The 24,487-nt window shown below is 40.5% G+C and overlaps 1 protein-coding gene across 1 annotated transcript; it reads left to right on the top strand.

Moving 5' to 3' along the window:
• The first annotated feature begins 1,722 nt into the window (after window positions 1–1,722).
• Window positions 1,723–22,194, top strand: si:ch211-136a13.1 (HHIP-like protein 1). The gene is made up of 14 exons (XM_053320261.1): window positions 1,723–2,034; window positions 8,992–9,256; window positions 9,496–9,775; window positions 9,905–10,030; window positions 10,220–10,363; window positions 12,748–12,860; window positions 12,952–13,092; window positions 14,221–14,295; window positions 14,468–14,594; window positions 15,156–15,301; window positions 16,682–16,763; window positions 18,547–18,629; window positions 19,247–19,417; window positions 21,461–22,194. The coding sequence occupies exons 1-14, from the start codon at window positions 1,723–1,725 to the stop codon at window positions 22,192–22,194; spliced, it is 2,799 nt and encodes a 932-aa protein (XP_053176236.1).
• The last annotated feature ends 2,293 nt before the right edge of the window (window positions 22,195–24,487 follow it).

Genomic DNA, 24,487 nt, shown 5'->3' with positions numbered 1-24,487 from the left:
GTGTTGGGCTGGTAGAGCTTCTCTGCTGACCATGCCTTCCTGCAGCCAAAAACAACAATGACCATGATTAGAGTCCAGAAGAACCAAAAATCAACACAATTAAAGTTATGGACAGATGCAAAACCAAAACAATGAGCTGAAAGAGACTAAAAAAAAAAAAAAAGATGAGGGGAAACTGCAGCGTTGGGAAATAATACTTTGTTGATTCATCACTATAGCCAACTCTTTCCCAGTAGTCATGTGATCCATTGTTAATATAGAAATTGATTGTAACCACTTTAATGATATATATTTATTCAGAGTAAACAATGCAGATGAATTATACTTCATGCACACACCCATATTCTGATTTCTGTGCAGTTTCAAGAGGAAAATAATGCAGCCGCAAATACCTTAAGCAGTGTAATAGGATGCAAATGTTAGTTGACTCTACTCTTCAACATAAGATTTGGAATCGAGCCTGGAGAATCCATTGGTCTTTACTTCCAGCACACGTTCCTGGTTCATCTGACCACACACACGCCCACATATACACATACAAACAGAGTGTGAGTGAGTCTGTCTGGAAACGGTAGAGACAGAGAGGAGGTCTGGGAATGCTAAAGGGGGGAGAGAAAGGGAGGAGAGGTGGAAAGTTGCAACTTCAGGGCAATATAGACCACATGCTATGGAAAGGAATGCATGCGTCTTTGTAGGAGAGTGAAAGAGCAAATGAAAAAGAAGAGAGGAGGAGAGAAGAGGAGGAGGTGGTGGAGGAGGGGGGAGGGATCTAAAGCGAAGGTTGCAGCGTGGCTCTGTGTCTGAATGAAAGAAGCTCTCTCTCTCTCCCTCTCTCTCTCTCTCTGCTGCTGTCTGCATGTATGGCTTCTGTCCGCTGCAGCAGCAAGTGAGCACATGTCCAGAGCAAACACTACGAGACGCTCCAAGGGATTCCAAGCTGGAAGTAAACATTTTGGGAGAAACTTCGGGCTAAACCTGCAACTTTCATTTTCAAATGCTTTTTTTTTTCTTTCTTTCTTTCTTTGGGGGTTCGTGCTGCTTTCTAAGAAGCTGGATTACTTCTTAGAAATGTGGCTGCTTTTGTGAGGATTGCTCAGCATCCCCAGCAAAGATCATGTGATGGACATTAAGGTTCATTACTTGGAAGATTTTTGGAAGCCCCTCCTTCAAGAACACATATTGTGAACTTCAGGTGATACCCTTATAAACAGAGTGACAAGGACTAAATCTCTCCACATCAACAGGATTTTGGGACTTTGGTGTTCTCTGTGCCAAATTCCACACACCACTTGGACAGCTGCTCTGCACCATCAGAGGAATTCACTGAACCTGGATCAGTTTGAATTTACTTATTTACACACATCACAAGAGCAGCTTGTCATATAAACGTGATGTGTGGGTTGTTAATTTAACCAGAGCAATTCTGAGTGCACCCTTGGCTAACTTGCAGGCAGGTGTGATTTTGGCTCAGTGTGTTTGATACACACACATATGATTGCCTGAACCAGAGCAGAGATCAAATGGGGACATCCAAATCTCATTGCACTTAACTTTGCACTTAATCTGAGCTGGACAGAAGCTTTTAGAGATGTGATGTGCTTTGATCTCTTCTCACTCATGTGTGGTCTTTATTACCACCTGCATTGACATATCACATACACTGAGTTACTATAATACAAAGACTGGTGCCAAACTGCAAAGACAAAAGCTTTAACCAAAAACATGACCCTACAGACCTTCACTTTGGTCCCCCATGACACCTTGCAGCATGCCTACTTCCCTCACCTCCTTCTTCCTGTCCTGCTCTTGCTCCTCCAAGCCTGGCGGGGGAGCTGCCACCCTCAGTGTTTGGACTACAAGCCTCCATTTGGGCCCCGGCCGCCACTGGTCTTCTGCAAGGAGTACTCAAAGTTTGGATGCTGTGATTTAGAAAAAGATGGGGAGATATCAGTCAAGTTTTACACCATCATGGAGAACTTTGACCATTCAGGGTTTGTCACCTGTGGCAAGTTCATACGCAGCATCCTTTGCCAGGTAAGAGAAACACTGAATTACTTTACCAACTGTGGGAATACTGAAGGGATGCTTTTTGTTATTAGCTGCATTTTATTAAAGGACTTGGCTGACTGCAGATGTTTGCTGACTCAGCTAGAAAAACTGGTTTTGGTGCACCATGGCATTTACTGTACAGTGTGTACATTTCTATCAGTTTCTATCTCATTGATGTATTCCACCCTCCTGTTGTCCTCAGGTCAAGGAAGGAAGGAAGGAAGGAAAGGAGAAAGGAGGGAGGGAGGAAGGAAGGAAGGGAGGAAGGAAGGAAGTGAGGAAGGAAGGAAAGGAGCAAGTAAGGAAAGGAGCAAGGAAGGAAGGAAGGATGAAGGAAAGGAGGGAGGGAAGGAAGGAAGGAAAGAAAGAAAGAAGTAATGAAGGAAGGAGGAAGGAAAGGAGGGAGGGAGGAAGGAAAGGAGCAAGTAAGGAAAGGAGCAAGGAAGGAAGGAAGGAAGGAAAGAAAGGAACAAGTAAGGAAAGGAGGAAAGAAGTATGGAAGGAGGGGAAGAACAAAGGAAAAATTAAAGAAAGAGAGAGGAAGGAAGGAAAGAAGGAACAGTCAAAAGAGATGGGGTTAATTTGACCCGAGAGGACAACAGGAGGGTTATTTTGTGCTTTTTGTATTTCAGAAGCCACTGTTTTTGTCTGAGTCCACTTTAAACTGCTTTGATATGAGTAAAAACATAATCCAGAACAAATTACTACAACAACCAGCAAAAACATGTGGTTTAATGGAAGACATCTGCTAGACAGAAGTTACTCATGCTTGCTTGGAAAGCTAAACTGCAGTCCTAACCAGTGCTTATGTGTATTTGATGAGCTGAGCATGTAATAGGGCTGTGTGAACCTAACAAGCCAAATGATGCATGTTAATGAAGTCAACTCTGTTTGGAATAAATAACATGAACTATAACAATATGACCAGAAACAGAGGAAACCTTTTGGGCCAGAATATTACATTATTGACTTGAATATGTCAAGCAAAGACTCGACTTTGGCTCATGAAACATTTACAGTAAATTCCGACAGGATAAAATATGCCTCATCCCTCCCTGATTCCCTTGAAGCCATTGTTCTGTGTCATGTCTCAGAGGCAACGGGCATGAATTAGCTCAACTGCAAGACAAAAGACTGCAGCACAATCTATGAATACATTTACTCCTCCTTTTTTTGGAAACACCACAACATATATCACATGTACAGTACATTCACAAATACTGCAATTTCCTCAAAGTGGGATTGTGGTCTTAAATGTTGAGAATAAAAGATCTAGTTTCAAACTCAATAATAAATAAACAAAAGTTATCTAATCTCAGACAGATCCCAATGCTGGACTCCGTTTACTGGCAGAGTGAACGCTGAAGCCAGCTCCGCTATTTTGAACCCTTGCATGATTACGTAATTAAGTGCTGACTTAGTCACTCAGATGCCGACTATGTGCAAAACTTGGCCTGGTCCATATATACTTCAGATCAAATCTTAATTCTACACAACCCGAAATAACTTGTTCTTTGTTCTTATGAAAAAGTGATACTTTAATCTTTCAGATAACAAACTGAAGCCTGTTAAATATTCCATACACTGTTAAGAGAGTCGATAATCCTTTGACTAAAATGTTGGTTTCTATAATTACGGTTCTACATTGGCTCTTTCCAAGCAGTGCAGGCTGTGTCACGTATTGTATGACTTCAAAACAGTTGGTCTAGCTTGAGTGAGATAAAGCCTGAGCTCAGGACAACGTGAATATGAAGGTTACACACACACACACACACACACACACACACACACACACACACAAACACACACAAACACAAACACACACAAACACACACAAACACACTTATGTGTACGAATAGGTTTATTAAAAATCTAACATACAAACTTCTTTAGAGAAATTGTAAAATAAACTGTTTTTTTTAATCTAACTCCTTTTTAGAGCTGCTAAAGAAGACTCACTTTGTGGTTGTCAACTCCCAAGTCGATGGTTTGAGTTAAAAGAGGTCCTGGAGGTGGTCAAGTTACCCCTCTGCCAGGGCACTTACCCTTGGTAAACCCACCATACTGAGGCCCTCTGTTCTAGCACTGCTGGAGCTTCCTGCCACTGATATGGAAGAGAGAGAGACAGACAGACACATAGATAGAAAGAGTGTGTGTGTGTGTGTGTGTGTGTGTGTGTGTGTGTGTGTGTGTGTGTGTGTGTGTGTGTGAGTGTGTGTGTGTGTGTGTGTGTGTGTGTGTGTGTGTGTGTGTGTATGTGTGTGTGTGTGTGTGTGTGTGTTAGAGAGAGAGAGGGGAGAGATTGGCATCATCCTCGAGCTTAACTGACCAAACAAACAACCATTTCCTCCTCTGGCCGAAGGACAGGATATATCAAGTTCCTGCTGGAGAGAGGGACAGAGAGAGGTAAAGAGGAGGGAATAGGAAAAGATTGCAAAAAAAAAAAAGAGGTGCATCAAAGGAGTGAAAGAGATAAAGATATGATCAGAGACAGAGATGAAAAATGTGTGGAAAGAATGAGAGAATGAGGGAGAGAAACCAATGTAAACTTAATAAAAAAGACAGAGAGACAGCCCGGGGGGGGGGGGGGGGGGGGGGGTAGGCTAAAGGGCCTTGAGTTGAAAAGTTTATTTTTGTAGCAGCATCTGCAAAAAGTCTGAATGTGTATTATGACTTCAGTTGTTATCAGCTCTTAAAAGAGTATGTTCAATAACACATGAGTTTTTAACCACATTTTGTGAACACTTAACAGAACTGCACAACTGAAATTTAATTGTTTCTTCTTCTACTGCAATTTTAATAAGCACTTTTAAGCCCTGTACTCGTGTCTCTTCATACTTGACAGTTGCAAAAAAAAATTTGCAGATGTTCAAATTTCCCAGCAGCACATGAATGCATCAGATTACAGCAAATCTCACACACAGATTACATGACAACCTTCGCTTCTTTCCTTCCTTTCATTCTCTGACCACAATCACAACCTTGCATCCAAATAAATGACTCCAGCTATGATATACAGACCTAACTGTAGCTAGCACTCCTCCCTCCCTCACTCCCTCCCTCTTCATTTTTCCTCTTTATCTCACTCTCTTTCTCTCATTCTCTGTCTCCCTCTCTGTCTCTTGGGGTCCAGTCCAGGTCCAGTTTCACACGTTTACCATTTAGCCATCTGTTTGCCATGACTCGCCCCTCTCTCTCTCAGCTACAATAAAACGTAACCATGTCGACCGGTCGAGTCAGCATCAGGACGACAGATGACAGCTAGAGGGACTGAATTTAAAATATGTTTTATTACCTAGTTAAGTTTGAATCTCTGTCTATTCTGAACTGTTCACTGTAAACACCAAATTACAGCAGCTTGAAGTGGTTGCCTTGTTAGAGAGCAGATGTTAGCTGTTAGATGCCTTTATCCTACAGGAGCCAAAATAAGTCTCAGCACAATGGGTCGTTTTCCAGTTTCAGTGAGTCAAACACAGGAGAGCAGCTGAAAGACCGACGTGTCATCCAATGACTCAAGTAAAGCACTCTGTATTTTACACTTTTATTGTACCTTTCCCCAGTAATCAAATCTCACCAAGCACAATTGTGACTCTTTGCTTCTTGAAATACAGCATCCTATAGTATAAACGATAAATCAAAGTGCAGGAAAAAGCTGTAATTCAAGTCAATTAAGCTTCAATCTGCTCCAGAAACACTTCATCAACAGTTCCAGCAGCTCAGACTGAACACAGCTTTTGTTCTGTGCTGTAGAGCAAAAAAAGGCCATTTCCCATGCAGGCAGACTCTGATCTCTGCCCAGCAATGTACTTTCATGTCTTTAAACAAAGATTCTCTGTTACGGTAAACTTTTTCTGGTCCGTCATGATTTACTTATGATTTTGATGATTTGGGTTCATTTGGCGTCCTCTGAGATGAAATGGGAAACTGAAGTTACATGAAAAGAAGTTAACTCATAATCAATCAATTTGATTAATTTAATGGACTTCCAAGTAAAAAGGAAAGACCTTTAAAGAATAAAAAGTAATACTGTGCCATGTTTACACACCGGGCTTCATGCAGGAACATTTTTTGGTATTCCTATCCTAAAACAATATTTCCTTTTTTTCTGGTTTTCTGGTTTCTGGTTTGTTCAAATGTTCCAAGTTAGATTCAACAAACTCTCTAAACTGTTTGAATTATTTTGTCCTGATAAACGTCACCTGTTCATGAGTAGGTGCCAGTTTGTGAGATTTGATCATTAGCATAATCAACACCCCTAAAATTCCTATATATGCTATATCCATGCAAGGATATTCTTTTTCCTCCCAAACAAAATGCTTTAAATAACTTTGGCACATTCAGTTAATGCATGGAAACAAGTTGCTAGAATAGGTAAGTGGGATTTAAAAATGGCATTTAGACACACCCATCGTCAGAAAAAATCATTTCCTTATTGGTGGCAAACTGGGAATACATCACCAGTGGCAACAACATGACAGTTTGCCATCAGTCAGTTTGTCTCATATGATGTGGATTCCCCAAAAGTGTAGTTGTTTTGGACAAAGGTCGTCTCCATCCTGATAGCTTGCATAATGTAACTTGTTTGCTCAGACACACACACACACACACACACACACACACACACACACACACACACACACACACACACACACACACACACACACACACACACACACTTATGCAAACGTAACTTTCTTCCTTTTGAGTTTCTGTACTGTATCAATAATTAACATTATGTCATAGTTAATGGAGCTTTTTTGAACGCGACATGCACAAAGAAATAAAGGTGCAAATTATTTATATGCAGCTGATTCAGGCACAAGCACACACACACACACACGGTTACACCCACACATTTTGCCTACGTAGGTGTGAAACTAGAGTTGATGTCCAGTGTTTGTTTATTTGTGTTTGCAGGTTAACACATTTTATATTACTCAGTGTTGACTCTGCATCATACAGTCAGCCACACTGAGTCACATTTGTAAAACTACTGAGCTTAACCTTCCTGTCGTCCTCCCGGGTCAAATTGACCCCGTTTCTTTTGACTGCTCCTTCTTTCCTTCCTTTTTCCCTCCTTCTTTAATTTTTCCTTCCTTCTTCCCCTCCTCCCCTCTTTCTTTGTTCCCTCCTCCTTCCATCCATCCATCCTTCCTTCCTTCCTTTCTCCCTCCCTCCCTCTCTACTCCTTTCCTTCCTTCCTTCCTCCTTCATCCTTTCTTTCCTTCCTTCCTCCCTTCCTTCTCTCCTAAATTCCTCCCTCTTTTCATCCTTCCTCCTTTCCTTCCTTCCTTCCTTCCTTCCTTCCTTCCTTCCTTCCTTCCTTCCTTCCTTCCTTCCTTCCTTCCTTCCTTCTCTCCTAAATTCCTCCCTCTTTTCATCCTTACTCCTTTCCTCTTTTCCTTCCTTCCATCCTTCCTTCCTTCCTCCTTTCCTTCCGTCTTTCTCTCCTTGCTTCCTTCCTCTTTTCCTCCTTCCTCCTGTCCTTCCTTGACCTGAGGACAACAGGAGGGTTAAGTGTAAGACAGTGACTGTGACACTACAACAGAAAGCATCCTATTACTGTATATGCTTTTATCTGTCCTGCCCTGTCCTGGGGCAACTAGGGACAAAAACACCATTTGGTTTTTAAGAACTGCAACTGCTACGTCGACTGAGTTATTTTGATGTGTACTAAATTAGTTTAACTTTTTCACCTCAATTATTATTATTTTTTAAAATAGTATGCTAATTTCAACAAATTATCCTCTAAAAATAAAAGCTAGCATGTTAAATTTAGTCTACAAACTGCAATATGATAATATCTGGCATTTACTTTTACTATTACTGTTGTTATTTCTTATCAGTACTGTAAGGCACATGGTAAACATGACTCACACAATCACAAGCCTCCAATCGGCTAAATATCTAAGTCATCAAAAAATAAGTGATAGTGCAGTTTGTGCTTTGGGCTCCGTTTCCACGGTGATGATTGGTTAGGCTGATCTGGCACTGAGTGAAAAAAGCACCAGTCGACCACATGCTGGTTTTGGATGTCGTTCTTCCCTCTGCCTGCTGCTCACCATTTTGGGTGTGGACGGTGTGGTTGTGACTTAATAACTGACTGGACCTTCCTATGATCCATTTATACCAGGCTGCACTCTGGCACACACAGGGCTGTATATAACCCGGGCCTGACCAGTCATAGTGAGGTGGTCAGGATCTGCGGTGGAATAAACACACACACACATCCTCTATTTGTGTAATCCATACATGTCCTTAAAGGTGCAGCGTGGAGCATTTAGTGGCATCTACCGGATATTCATGAGTGTTTTAATCAGTGTAAGATCACCTGAAAATAAGAATCGCTATTTTTCGTTAGCTTAGAATGAGCGCTTTATATCTACATAGACAGTGGGTCCTCTTCCACAAAGACCGCCATGTTTCTACAGTAGCCCAGAACAAACAAACCAAACAACGGCTCTAGAGAAAGCTCTTTTTTTCCCACATTTTTTGTGAGTTGTGCAGACACCAGAGGTTCTAGCATGGCATCTGTTCATTTCCAGTTTCCCATGTCAGCCAGCGTTGCTATCTTTTAACCATGACCACGATCGTTCCCAAAGTAGTCATTTTAAGTTGAACCATGATCTTTCCCTAAAACCTCACTAAGTTGTTTTTGTTCCTAGCCTAACGACACTGTAAGTGAAGTGTTATTACATCATAAAAGCATTTTATTTTTGAAAATGGAGAGTTGTAATGGTTTTTGATGGCACAGAGAAATTATATTGCCCTGCCGATCAGACAGTGCTTTATATATTGGGGAGATGGACAAATGGCTTATTTTGGAGTTTAATTTGGCGGATTTGTTCCCAGTATTAATTAATCCTGTGTAAAATCAAACTTCATATGGCTGTTATACATGGACATTTTAGTTGCTGAATCAACGTTTCTCTTCCTGTGCAGGAGTGTTCTCCATATGCTGCCCACCTGTACGATGCAGAAGATGCAAACACACCCATGCGGATGCTGCCCGGTCTGTGCGGTGATTACTGCGCTGACTACTGGCTGCAGTGCCGATACACTCTCAGCCTTCTCCTGGAGGACCTAGGGAGCCCGCACCAGTTTGCAAACCTGACTGCCACAATAGAGGACGATCAAAGAAAATTCTGTAACTATCTGGAGCTGAAGGACAAACAGTACTGCTATCCTAATGTACTGTCAAATACAGGTAAGATGTGTTGTTGTATATGTTCAGCAACCCGATAATTAACATTCATTCACGTCTGATCTGTGGCTAGAGGCATAGTGAGATGAGCCAGGATATAAAACTGACAGAAGTGCTTCAACTTGCACAAACAACCAATAATTTAATCATATACCTAAACACAGATTGACAATTACCTGAACTTTTACTGACAAGAAAGTCTAATTAGGATTTATGAAATTCTTCTTCTTCTTCATCCACAGATCTAAACGCTAACTTGGGCGCAGTTCGTGAGGATCCTAAAGGCTGTCTGGAGTTATGCTTACAGGAAGTTGCCAACGGGCTCCGTAACCCTGTGGCGATGATCCACGCAGACGACGGAAGTCACCGCTTCTTTGTTGCCGAGCAGCTGGGCTATGTGTGGGTGTATTTGGCTAATGGCTCCAGGATTGACCGACCTTTCCTCAACCTCACACAAGCTGTCCTCACATCGCCGTGGGCTGGAGATGAAAGGGGTTTCCTCTGCATAGCCCTCCACCCAAGGTTCATACTTACATTGAAGTACCAATTATCCATTTAGTATGATTCCTTGGTTCTCAGTGGTAAAGATCATTGTACCTATGTGTGAAGTATGACTTGGATATTTACATGTTGCTCCTCTTTTGTACGTAGGTTTACCACAGTCAGAAAAGCCTATGTGTACTACTCTGTGTCTGTCAAGAAGGAGGAGAGGATACGAATCAGCGAGTTCACATTGTCAGTACATGATGATAACCAGTTAGACCACTCCTCTGAAAGGTGAGGGGAGAGGGTCAGAGGGAAAAACACAAAAGCCAGGATCTGATAATACTCATAACTTTGGCTGTTTTGGATTTGATCAGTTAAAGTTCTGAATACTTGTTCTTCCTTTGTTCAAGCATGTTTGCATGTTCTGTATCTTGTGTGTTTAACATGTGTCTGATTCATCCTCCTCTTATTTTGCTTTAGAACCATCCTAGAGGTGGTGGAGCCGGCGTCCAATCACAATGGAGGTCAGCTTCTGTTTGGCCATGACGGCTATCTCTACATCTTTATAGGCGACGGGGGCCGAGCCGGAGACCCATTCGGGAAGTTTGGCAACTCACAGAACAAGTGAGTATAATTGGACAATTATAAAAAATATGTTTACCTCAGTGTTTCTTAAGACATAATATCATAGAGCAGAAAAGATTTCCTTTATAATTGTTTAAAAATGATACCTCTTTCTACATCTCAGCCTTGTATATAATTAAATATGATATACCTGAAGGAGATAAACACATCTTTTTCATTGCTCTATTGAAAAAGAAGGTTGGCAGCATTCAAACCTTTAACAACCTACTTGATGTTGAGATTTTGGCTACATAAACGTATATTAACAAAACGCTAAAGTCTAATTAAAATGGGCAAAAAACAAAAAGTTCTGCCAAGAACGAGTTTCTGTTCCAGTAAAGTCTCGTCTAATGAAAAGGATCAAAATTATAGGGAGAGGAGAAACTTCAGAATTGTGTTGAGTCATGATGAAGCATGATAGTGTTTTAAATAATTATCTTCCCCTTACGAAGATTCATATAAACTCAGGATATCCCTGGGCTGAAAACCTCATCGTTTTTTTCCAAATTATAACCTTGCACGGTACAAACTAGTCATTTGTGTGCACTAATTATTATAAACATTTATCCTTGGTACCTGTCAAGCTCTGTATAGAAGAAGCAGGGTTTGCTGTTTTATTTTCAATGCATTTTTTATTATTAAGAGTATTTACTGCGAGAGAGAGGGTTTCCTTTTGTAGACTAACACTTCTCACTTCTGGAAATAAAAACTTGGACTGTTCCCACCCTTATTAATTTGAGAATGAAAAATAAAGTCTTGACTACATTAGGAATAAGTGTCAGGCAACAGTCAAGGAGAGGCACGGTGTGTTTATGCCAAGAGCAGTGCAGCTTGTAAAAGGAGCTTTTATTAAAGTGACTGCAGGGAATTATCTGACCTTTCCTGTGTTGGTAAACTTTATTACTCACTGCTCAAACCATGAGTGTTACGTTATAAGTGACACTATAATTGAGCAGAGCGGTTTCTTAAGGCTCTGTGTGTTTATTTTCGTGTGTACTTACTTAAAAGCACAATGTGCTGCTGCTGCTGCTGCTGCACATTAACACAGTGAATGGATGCTGTTATGTGTTTCCATTTATACTGAAGGTTTCCACTTCATTACACACAACAATCATTCAGCTATAAACTGTCATTTTTCATTCTGATCAACCCCCTCAGTGTCTTAAAGGTTAATTACTGCCAAAGGAGAAAAAGGTAGGAAGTGTAAATATGACGCATCACTTTGCACGATACTCCAACAACATCGAACAGAAAGGTTACATCATCAACTGTGGGGATGACGAATACTTGTGACATGTGACTATGACATCACTTTGAAAATATTTCATTCATATTGCAACCTCATGGCAAATAAATGATAATGTTCTTATCTATTAGGATTTTAAAGTCCAGTCAGCAACAAGTTAATGACAGATATTTTATAAAAGCGTGGTTTACCTGAGCTCGTACCCTGACAGCCATAGTTTAGCTGTTTAGCTTTTCCTAAAGGAGTTTTGTTGACATGCAGTATTAGCCGTTCTGGGAATGAGGAAGGATACACCCTGCCAAGTCTAATATTTACATTACACATTGCGGGCCGCCACACACTGGTATGTGGACAAGAGAGAGAGAGAGAGAGAGAGAGAGGGAGAGAGAGAGAGAGAGAGAGGGATTGGAAAGAGAGGGAAAAACAAGGGGGAATAAGGAAAAGTAATGTCTCCGGTGCATTTAAACTACAAAGGGCAGACTGAGACCAGCTGTTCTTTCAGAGGTGTCCTGAAAAGAAAAGAAGAAAAAAAGCACCAAAAAAAAAGAACATGATGCCAGAATGGATTTTAACTTCAGTCAGGTGGTTGGATGGGGAGGAAGAGATAGGAATGAGGGAGCAGAGATTTTTTAACCCTCCTGTTGTCCTCAAGTTAATGAATGAAGGAAGGAAGAAGGGAAGGAAGGAGGAAACACGGAAGGATGGAGGAAATAAGGAAGGAAGGACGGAGAGAAGAAAGGAAGGAAGGGAGGGAGAAAGGACAAGAGGAAAAGAGGAAGGGAGGAAGGAAGGAAAGATGGATATAAAGAAGGAAGGAGGGAGGGAGCGAGAAAGGAAAAGAGGAAGGAAATAAGGAAGCACAGAGGAAGGAAGGAAGGAAGGGAGGGAGGAAAGAAGGAACAGTCAAAACAGACAGGGTCAATTTGACCCGGGAGGACAACGCGGAGGTTAAAATACAAGATTTGATTGCTGAAGGTGGGAGGAAAAATAAAAGGAAATGAAAAAGCAAGAAAGGTGTATTGCAGAAAAAGACGTGCAGATTTAAAAACCATTATATTCCTGCTTTTAAACAATATTGCTTACTAATCTTGAAGCCCTGTTGTATATTTTCATGCTTTTTCTATTTTATTTTCTAAAGATCAACCCTTCTTGGCAAGGCGCTGCGAGTTGACGTTGACAACAATGACGATGGCGCTCCGTACAGCATTCCCTCAGACAACCCGTTTCTAGGAGAGAGGGAGTCCCGACCAGGTAAGACCCTTTAAGGTGTCCCTGTAGTATAATTATCACAGTATGCCCATCCATTCATTCTTTCCTTGCCTTTGTGATTGTTTCCTTGCAGAGATCTATGCTTATGGAGTGCGTAACATGTGGCGTTGCTCTATTGATCGTGGCGACGGGGCTACAGGCCAAGGCCGAGGCAGGATGTTTTGTGGTGATGTCGGCCAGAACAAATATGAGGAGGTGGATCTCATTGTTAAAGGTATATTGACTTTTTATTCTAAAGAGCGATGGTTCAGCGTAATTCCCACCTAGCGTCATATGCACCATGAGGTCTATCTAATCACCACCTCAGCCGGTCTATTTTCATTTGGTCGGAAAATTACGGTGGAGTTAGAGCCATCAGCTGAATGTCTTAGCACAGGCGCTAACGGGACCACCAGTGTATCTGGTAAATTACCCCACTAATAATGCCTGGATTGTTATCAAACTTCTACAGTAGTATAAATAGGGTCTTTACTCATAAATCCATGCATTGGAAAGTTTGTAAGTACACCAGGAGTTTATTAAAATAAACACTTACCTGATGGCTTTTACTCTGCTGCTAATGCTAAAGCTGTAAACATCGTCGAAATGTCGCGCAATCACCGAAATACCGTGTGATCTCGCGAGACGCTTCAACAGTAGCAGCAGAGTAAAAGCCATCAGGTAAGTGTGTATTTAAATAAAGACCCTATTTGTACTACTGTAGAAGTTTGATAACAATCCAGGCATTATTAGTGGGATAATTTACCAGATACACTGGTGGTCCTGTTAGCGCCTGTACTAAGCTATTCGGCTAACTCCACTATTTTTCGACCAAATGAAAATGAACGGCTGAGGTGGTGTTTAGATAGACCTCATGGTGCATATGACGCTAGGTCGAAATTACGCTGAACCATCGCTTTAAGTTTTGCTTTATAAGCTTTTTACCTTTTAGCACAAATACCTTTTTAAAGACAGTGTTCAAGATTTTTTTTCCACATCTCCCAAAAAGAAATAGTTCATTCTTAAACAAAATGACTGTGATTATCTACTCGTTCCTTTAGCCATGTACCACTGTTCTCTCAAAATAACACAGATACTAAGACATCAGGGTTAAATCTCAGTTTTCTTTCTAACAATTAAAGTGAATGGGGTTTAGTTATGTACAGTTTCAGAAAGGGCAAACATTAAAATAAACATCAAATTATTGCTTGTGGAGCTTAACCCATGCTTCTTTTCTCCTGTGAGTCCAAACGGCCAACATCATGACACAGCTCTTTTTTTTATTATAAGGAATGGCACAATACTGAAGCTTTGGCCTAAAAAAAAAAAAAATCCACTAACTTTGTCAATACGTGTTTTAAAGGAGGCAACTATGGATGGAGAGCAAAAGAAGGCTTCAGCTGCTACGATCGCAGACTCTGTCAGAACTCATCTCTCGGTGAGTCGACTCTCTCGGCTGATATCAGTCACAGAGTTTTATTATATATGGTGATCCATCTACATCTAGATATGATGCATGCTGTATTTCTTACCCAGTGTGCTATGTAGGTTTCTGTAGACAAGTATAAATATATGTAATGTGTTGTTGTTTGGTTTTTGTGCCTTTGTAGATGATATATTGCCTATCTTCGCCTACCCTCACAAGCTGGGTAAGTCAGTGACAGGAGGATACATCTATAGAGGCTGCCAGATGCCAAACCTCAACGGGCTCTACATCTTTGGAGATTTCATGAGTGGGTGTGTGTTTCTACTTTATTCTAAAAATCAAATATTTGAAGAATTTCTAAAAAAAAAATAAAATAAAAAAAAGCACTTTCAGTATCATTAATACGCCAGAATGGATTTTAACTTCAGTCAGGAGGTTGGATGGGGAGGAAGAGATGGGAATGAGGGAGCAGAGATTTTTAACCCTCCTGTTGTCCTCAAATTAATGAATGAAGGGAGGAAGAAGGAAGAAGGGAAGGAAGGAAGGAGGGAGGGAAGAAGGAAGGAAGGAGGAAATAAGGAAGGAAGGAAGGAAGGAGGGAGGGAAGAAGGAAGGATGGAGGAAGGAAGGAAGGAAGGAGGGAAGGATGGAAGGGAGGGAGAAAGGACAAGAGGAAGGGAGGAAAGATGGAATGATGGACAGAAAGAAGGAGGGAGTGAGAAAGGAAAAAACAAAAACAAACGCACTTTCAGTATCATTCAATACAACGAGCACCACTTACTGTATATTGAGCATATATATTCACATTCCCACTGAAAACACGTGGATGTGTTTGTAGGGATTATGTGTGACTATTTGTGTTTTTTATTCAGGCGTCTGATGTCCTTGAAGGAGAATCACACCACAGGTGAATGGCACTACAATGAGATCTGTATGGGACGAGACCAGACCTGCAGATTCCCCAAACTCATCAACAGTTACTATAAATACATCATTTCTTTTGCTGAGGACGAGTCAGGTAATGAGTGTGTGTGTGTGTGTGTGTGTGTGTGTGTGTGTGTGTGTGTGTGTGTGTGTGTGTGTGTGTGTGTGTGTCTCATTTATTGCCACATGTTTCTTTAGGGGGGAACCTGCACAGCTGTTGCAAATCATTGTAATGTTGGAAAACTAATTTAACCTTTGTGTCGTCCTCCCGGGTCAAATTGACCCTGTCTGTTTTGACTGTTTCTCCTTTCCTCCCTTCCTTCCTTCCTCCCTCCCTCCCTCCTTCTTTCCTTCCCTTCCTTCCCTTCCTCCCTACCTCCCTCCCTCCCTCCTTCTGTCTTTCTTTCCTCCCTCTACCTTCCTTCCTCTGTCCTTCTTTCCTTCCTTCCTACCTTCTTCTTTTCCTTTCTCCCTCCCTCCCTCCCTTTCTTCCTTCCTTCATCCTTCCTTCATTTCCTTCCTCCCTTCCTTCTTTCCCCTGTCCTTCTTTCCTCCCTTCTTCTTTTCCTTTCTCCCTCTTACCTTCCTTCCTTCCTCCTTTCCTTCCTTCCTTTTGCTGAGGATGAGTCAGGTAATGAGGGTGTGTGTGTGTGTGTGTGTGTGTGTGTGTGTGTATTTCTTATTTATTGCCACCTGCACAGCTGTTGCAAATAGTATTGGAAAACTAATTCAAAGTTAAATGATGATTATGTGAAGTTTAGTGATGCTTGACTCTGGAAAATAGCACATTCAGTATTTCACCAACCATCATCACCATATGATGAAACAGTAAAGTTGATGGTGCTTCAGTGAGCCGCCTGTGTGGATGCTGACAAAACAATAAAAATCATCTCCATAGAAACCACAGTGACAGTGATGATTAAATAACTGATACTGTTATATTAAATTAGTTGTGTTGGTAAATAGATTTCATTCATTTATGTGAACATGTCAGATTTGCTTAACTACCTCCTTTTTTGGAGGAGTTAGGACGTCCCACTCGAGGGTTAAGTTTAACTTTTAACCTGGTTTGAATTCAAGTGAATATGACGTTGATTTACAAGTGGGAGTATTGCACACATCATGCAGCTGCTGTTGGATAATCTCTTCCCTTCCTCTGAAAGTTCACTGGAGGAGATTAAAGTTAAGAAGTTCAGGCAAAGTCCACAATATTTCTCACCCCATTTACATTCATTAACTTCTGTTTTTTTCCCCTTTCTTCCTTTTTATTTTTATCCTTCCTCTATTTCCATTCCCTCTGTAAATATTTCCCTTCCTCTGTTTTCTTTCCTTTATTCCTTCTCCCCTGCTGTCTTTCATGACACATTTATTCTCTGTGTCTTGTCAATGACTCTTTGTTTTTTTTTTATCTCTTACTCCTGTTTTCTCTCTGACTGCCTCCCCCTCTCTCTCTCCTGCCCTACTTCTCCTACAGGCGAACTGTATTTCTTAGCCACGGGTGCCCCAAGTGCAACAGCCAGAGCAGGAGTGGTCTATAAGATAGTGGACCCCTCCAGGTAATCACTGTAACAAACCTTTCATCACACCTGCAGAGATGCATGCTGCAGAAGTTTAGTTAGCACTTTAAAGAGGGCAGCTATGAGTGTTAGAACTTCATCACAAAGGAAAAGTCATTTTTGTTAGAGTGATGGGAACATCGGCTATTGTTAAGGCCCATTTATGCTCAACGTTAAATACGGATACGGACAGAGCCTTCTGTCCGTGCTCTGCGTTCATTTCGTCCGTATTTCTGCACGTTTCCATAAAGCTTATGGATACGGACCAAACGGAGCAGTACCACCGGAAACCATGGGGGGGGGGCAGTGTTGCTGTCACTACTCGATACGTAGCTCTAGTGAGACACGAAGAAGAAATAACAATGGAGGAACTTTTTGAGGAAAGGTTGTGCGAGTTGGTTAGAAACTTTAACCCTCCTGTTGTCCTCAAGTCAAGGGAGGAAGGGAGGAGGAAGGAAGAAGGAAGGAAAGGAGGAAGAAGGAAGGAAGGAAGGAAGACAGAAGGAAAGGAGGAATGAAGGGAGGAAGAAGGAAGGAAATGAGGGAGAAGGAAGGAAGAAAGGAAAGAAGGAAGGAAGGTAGGAGGGAGGAAGGAAAAGAGGAAGGGAGGAAGGAAAGAAAGACAGAGGAAATAAGGAATGGAGGAAGGAAAGAAAGAAGGAACAGTCAAAACAGACGGGGTCAATTTGACCCGGGAGGACGACAGGAAGGTTAAACAGTCATTTTTGTCTTTTATGCAAGAGGAACATTATCAATATCTCCTCCACAGTCGCTATGTTTGGTTTTGAGTTTGTTGTTGTCATTAACGTTTGACTCTGCGCTGCCCCCTGGTGGATGTATTGGTTAACATCCATGCCAACGTAAAGGATGCATGGAAGTATCTGAGCAGTGACGTAACATCGTTTGAAACGGACTTATACATTTTCGTACGTCCATTGAGCATAAATGGGCCCTTGGAGATGTCGCTCAACTTGACTAAACTACATTTAGATATTTAAACCTTCTCCAGGATTTCTTTATGTGGGACAACATGTTCTAACCAAATCTACATGAAGTATCCTGATTATGTTATAATAGCACAGCACAGAGGCTACTCGTTCAAATCACTGCAAACATAACTATGTATTACTTTTGTTATTTTGTTTTTTTTTAAATCAAATACATGGTTAAGCCTGGCTGATGTGGGATTTTTGAGGCCAAAAGCCAAAGAAAGCTAAAAAAAAAAAAAAAGGCCAAAGTTTATTTCCAGGGGGCATGAATAAAGACTTTTATAGTGGTTTTTAAATATTATTATATTCTCATGTGGTTTTGTAAAGGCTTTTATGATTTTATGATGTATTGTTTTATGAAGTATCTCTTTCTTTTGTTCAATTAAAGAGTTTTTAAAGTATGCCACATAAAATACATTTATCTATAAACTCAAGTAGCACCCTTTAGTTGCACTTCTCCAGTTAATGTACTAAATTTAATGTTACCCATGTCCTTTATTGGACGTATGAGCATATACCCAACCTATTTTCATAGTTGTATTTGTCTGGGTGCACATGACTGGTTGCCTTTTATTGTTTTTACCTTTTTGATTATTTTCTGCTTCATGCCGACCCTATTTAAATGTAGTTTGTAAGGTTTCATGATGACTTGATAAAGGCCACAAACTAAATTATACTGGTCTAACAATAAAGTGTAGGTTGAGTTTTGACCTCCATATGCTAAAATCAAGAACTGAGAAAATCAATTAACAGGTTATATGTGTGTGATAAAGTTTTCTCTCCTGACCACACAGGCGAGCTCCACCAGGAAAATGCAACATCAAGCCTTCGCCAGTCAAGATAAAAGGGAAGCTGATTCACTTCCATCCCAAAGAGGGTAAGAGAAATCCTTAAAATCATGTTTCTTTTTTTCTTCCTCCACTTCCTAGTTAGCATTCGTCCACTTTCCATCATTCTATGTTCCTACTTTTTTCAGTGTGTTTTCCCAGCTCTGATTTTTATTTCATTGCATTTTTTTTGTAAAACTATTTATTAATATTATCAACAAGCCAAAAGGTATTTTTTATGAAAAGACTGTACAGCAACGGGCCCTTTATCAAAGCTTCATCGAGACTTTAGCTCATGAATGTTAACAAAAATATGGTTATTTCATCTCTCTGTGTTGAAATGATAATGCACTCCATTTTTACCCTTGTAGATATTTAGCAGTCTTTTTTATTATACTTATTCATCTCCAATATGTAGTTAAATATTATATGTGTGTGTGTGTGTATATATACATAAAATATTAATTAATGACTTTATTCTTGAGTATAACTAATATAATGTCATAGAAGACACTCTAAAGAACATAAAAAAGCATTTTAGGAAACTGTACTTGCTATTTCATTTTTATGCTACTTTCAAAACCTTAATTTGACAATTTCAATCTTTTAATATTGAGATTGCATGTCATGAAAAAATGTCTTTATTACTTCCTTTCATCTTATGCAGAGTTTGTAATCGACAAGAGGCCGACTACCACGCCTGTTCCCACGACAACCACAAGAAAACCAACAACAACAACAACCAGAAGAATGACACCACTCCCACCAACAAGAAAAACAACAAGAAGAACAATGCTACCGCCAACAACCGCAACAACAACCGCAACAACAACCACAACAAGACAAACATTACAGACAACAAGAAAAACAACACGAAAGACACCGTCACCGACAATAAAAACAACAACAGCAAGAACAACAATAAAACCAACAACTGCACCAACAACTGTCCAGACGACCATGGCGACAACTCCCGCCACAACCACAGCCACTGGTAGGCGTACTGGTGGACCTGATTACCGAACCAGGTCCACTGTTAACCCAACTGTTAGGACTAACATTAAACCCTTCACACGAGGACAGGGCAACAGGGTCAGACCAGGTCCCCTCTTCTTCTTCTTCTGCGCTCTACATTTGCTGCTCTATATTTTAATATGGTAATAGCTTAATTAACATTTTTAAACTCTTGAGGCTTATTTTTTTTTACAGTTTACTTTCCTGTGATGATTACTATAAATTACCTTTATGATTAAATCACTCATTAGTTAGTTGGAGAAAGCCTCATTACTTAAACTATAAGTAAACATATCAAATAAACCATATATAATATTAATTCATTAAGTAGTTTGGCAGCTAAGTTTAAGTTACTTTAAATACTGTGTGTGGACGAGGAGATTTTTTTCCCATTTAATTTTTTATTGATTTTGATGTAATGCAGGGTTAAAACTGGCTACGATAGCGTTGCGGATTTAAAGCTCCATAAAAGCTTTTGGTAAAAAGAGAATAATCTGAATAGTAGAAATACAAAAACTCTTTTAATCCTCCTGTCGTCCTCCCGGGTCAAATTGACCCCATCTTTTTTGACGAATTCCTTTTTTCCTTCCTTCTTACCTCTTACTTTAATTTTTCCTTCCTTCTTCCCCTCCTCCCCTCTTTCTTTGCTCCCTCCTCCTTCCATCCTTCCTTCCTTCCTTCTCTCCTAAATACCTTCCTCTTTTCGTCCTTACTCCTTTCCTTCCTTCCTTCCCTCCCGCCCTCCTTACTCCTTTCCTTCCTTCCTTCCTTCCTTCTCTCTCCTTACTTCCTTCCTCTTTTCCTCCTTCCTCCTAAATTCCTTCCTCTTTTCGTCCTTCCTTCCGTCCTTCCTTCCTTCCTTCCTCCTGTCCTTCCTTGACCTGAGGACAACAGGAGGGTTAATCTCAGATATTTTAGACATGCTCTTTTTTTTCACGAAATGAACGAATGAAAACAGAAACAGTAGCATACTTACATGCTAAAGCTAGTTGGCAAGTTTCTTTGTGGCAGTGTAAATAATGAAAAGCTTTTTTTTAAACTGTTTTTTTAAATCATTTAAAATGTCTGAAATCATCAATCATTTTCAAATAGCCTATCAAAATTTGTTGCACTAATTTTAAATAGGCTGTTATATTATATATTATATATTATATACCACTTACTCCATATCAACATGCATCCAAGCAAGCATTTCTTTGATGTCTCATTTTATGTCTATTTTATTGTATGCTTCTCATCAGTCTTTGCACTATATTACAACATCTCTGCACCAGAAAAGAAACGGATACACACAACGAACACATACAAAAAACCAAGCACTGCAACACAGCTTAAACAAGTAATCATTGCTTCATAATTGTTGACAGAACTGCAGTCAAGTTGTTAGTAGTCTTGTATAAATTACATTTGTATTGCTGATTATTTTTTATGATTATTGATTGATAGCAAAGGTCAGATTAGCCATTTGCTAACTTGTGTCAATCTCAGGTAGAGGAGGAATTAGTTACCGTGGCAATCATTTCCAGACTTTGAATCCTGATCATGTGCTATATTCTTTGGCTGGTACAAGAGTCTAAAGCATGCAGGATGAATGGTGCTTATTTATGTGTCGGGGTATTTGCACTAATTTAATTTAAAATCAGGTTTATTTGGCATTATTTATTTTGAATAAATGATTCTGCATCCGCCTCAGTTTGGACATTGGTCTTTGTGTGTCTGTGTTGATATATTTGCTTTTACTTGCCTTCAATTTAAACACTGCATTGAGCGGCTTTATAAAATAAAACATACACAGTGCTAACAATGATCAGACTTTTTTAAAGCTACATATATTTATATAAAGAGGGTGATTCTGTCTCTCCCTCAGGTTATCGCTCAACCGTCATGACTGCAGCCTCCTCTAGGATTGCTCAAACCCCCATCCTCACCACACCTTCACCAAGGAGACATTGGAGAACCCTTCCTAGTACCACCACCCAACCTTTAACCTCATCACAGCCTCCTACAACTCCATCCGTACCATTGAAAAGACCCACTGCATGTGATCCAGAGCGTCTTGGCCCACTGACCACACCAAGGACGCCATATTGGACTCAAAGTCAGAGGTCCACAGGATCACCTTATAGATCCCAGAGACCCACAATAAACACCACGTTGCCTAAAAAACAAGGAGAGACATGGCTTGGCCAGAAGCTGGACAACAATGAGGAAGGGAACCAAGTGTATAAAAGACCCAGAGGAAGAGGCAGAAACCATGGTTACAAGAGAAGGTATCGCATTGGCTCAGTGCGACTGGTAAGCGCTGACGGTTTACCAGATCGTGGTAGAGTTGAGATCTTTATACGTGGGGAGTGGGGGACTGTATGCGACGACCTTTTCACCAGCAAGGCGGGTACGGTGGTGTGTCGACAGCTCGGCTTCACGACGGCCGTGGCGGTGATGAAGAGGGCGGCGCTGGGGGAGGCGGACAGCAACGTCAGGATCTTTTTGGATGACGTTGAGTGCGAGGGAGGGGAGAGGTCGCTGCTGTGGTGCAAGAGATCCAGGGTTGGGAAGCACAACTGCTCACATGGGGAAGATGTAGGGGTGATATGTGGTTAGTGCAGAGGGGTGAAGTAAGGGGGAAAAAAAGGAAAATGGAGGATGAGGAGACGAAGAGAAGGTTATGAATTTGCTCCAATAGTTTTTTTTCTTGTTTTCCTGTTTTACATTCTCATTTCTCAACCCCCATCCGCTTCAAAAACTCTCCTTGAATTGTCCTTAAAATACTTTCTGTGCACTTTCACATAGAGGGGAGGATCATTTTGGAGACTTCAGGCCCTGTGTTGACTTAGTCTGATCCTATTTGAAGAGAATTTCTTCCAAACTCACTCACCTTCCAGCTGGAGTGAAAACTGCTCCACTAAAAGACAGGCAGCATTACTTCCATCTGCTCCTGGATAGCATGTTCCCCTTCAATACAGTAAATGTGTAAACTTATTGTGCAGTATCAAAGTAGGAAGACACACAGAGAGTTTTAATGTTTGTGGGTTTACCTGTTCACCATTTTTCGGAAAATCAAGCATTAACAGTTTCTTTCACACTTGATGTTAATTTACTCAAGATGGACTAAGTGAGTTTTGGAGAAATCTTCATTACATTCTGTTTATTCTGTTTACATGTTCACTAGAGAGAGAGAAAAAGCCACCATGTCCAGTCAAATGTTCTGAGAACATATTTGTATTTTTGTATTGTATAATTTCAGCAGGTCTATTTTCTAAAGCCATTTTTTTTAAATGAATTTCATTCTTCTTGAATGTAGTAATAAGATGAAGAGTATCGATAAGGAAATGCTGGACATTCTGTACTTTGAATGTAAGAAAATATTTCCAGTTTTATATGAAAAAATTGTTGTGGATGTGTCCTTGTGATTGTGATTTGAATAAAGTTTACTGCAAAATGATTTCTGTATTGTATATTATTCTCTTCTGTGAAACTCAGTGTCGCTTCATGAGATGAATAGTGTCCTTATTCTTGCAGATTTCTAAAGACATCCTCTGTGCTTCCAACACATCCTCAGACAGCCTGTAGTCCTGTACTTTAAAGTGTCCCATTTATTTCATCTTGTAACTGTGATCAAACAGAAAAGAGAACAGGAAACAGCGACGCTACTCCTCAACATGGTCGGCTTGATCTTCAGTCACCACGTTAGCACGCTGTTCTAAACACACATTTTGTATCCAGACAGAAGAATAAAGAAAGTACTCTGTCAAAATGTCCAACACTTTTTTTAGAGAAGATATCTTACAGGCATTTAAAATATTCAGCAACATATTGCTATCTGAAACAGGATTTGTTTTGGGGCTGAGGAGGTCCTGCTGTCCACCCATCGCATGTACAATCCTATTACATTAGACAGAAGGAGAACAGACGAACAGATTTCAATGCTGTCGGGTTGGAAGCTCAGTTCAGTGAGGTGGAAGGCAGCACGAAACAGCATTTTTGTAATCGTTTCTAAATTGTGATTAACCCTCCTGTTGTCCTTGTGTCAAGGAAGGAAGGGATGAAAGGAGGAAGGAAGGAAGGAAGGAAGGAAGGTAGGGGGAAGAAAGAAGGAAAGAAAGAGAGAAGGAGGGAGAAAGGAAAAGAAGGACAGGAAAGAAGGAAGAAAGGAAGGAAAGGAGGTAGGAAGGAAGCACAGAAGGAAGGAAAGAAAGAGAGAAGGAGGGATGGCAGAGGGACAGATGGAAGGAAGGAAGAAAGGAACAGTCAAAACAGACAGGGTCAATTTGACCCGGGAGGACGACGAAAAAATACAGTATGTGTACTACTCTTAAAAAAAGAAAATGAAAACTGGATGAAAGAAAAAAAAGAAGATATGATAAAAACACTTCATCTTAGGTTGCACTGACCTCTGTGGGTAGTTTCAAGTTAACTGAGAAGAAAGAAGAAAGTGAGAAGAAAAAAGAACTGATTCAATTTTGAATATAAAAAAACATTATGTCCCCAAATAATAAAAGTCCAGTGGGTTTGGATTCATACCTTCAGTATATGCAGACTGAATTCACCACATTTACTACACTGCTATAACTGGAAGACAACTAACCAACGGGCCCCTTAATCACTATGCTGTAAAACATCAGAAAACACCCTTTGATTTACACACACACACACGTTTTCCAGATGTAATACAGAAAAAAAGAGGGGAAAACGGGAAGCAACGTGTGCATGCATCAGACAAATATGTGTCTGTTTTAGTCCTATGTAACACTTTACAGCACATTACACATCATTAAACTTACAAAGGTGCAACACAATGTTCAATCAGCATGAGGGAAGGAATGAAAAGAAGCCTCAGGCACCTGTGTGTGTATGTGTGTGTGTGTGTGTGTGTGTGTGTGTGTGTGTGTGCAAA

The sequence above is a fragment of the Scomber japonicus genome, chromosome 6, assembly GCF_027409825.1.
Source record: "Scomber japonicus isolate fScoJap1 chromosome 6, fScoJap1.pri, whole genome shotgun sequence".
Classification (NCBI taxonomy): Eukaryota; Metazoa; Chordata; class Actinopteri; order Scombriformes; family Scombridae; genus Scomber; species Scomber japonicus.
This window is presented reverse-complemented; position numbering and strand designations above follow the sequence as displayed.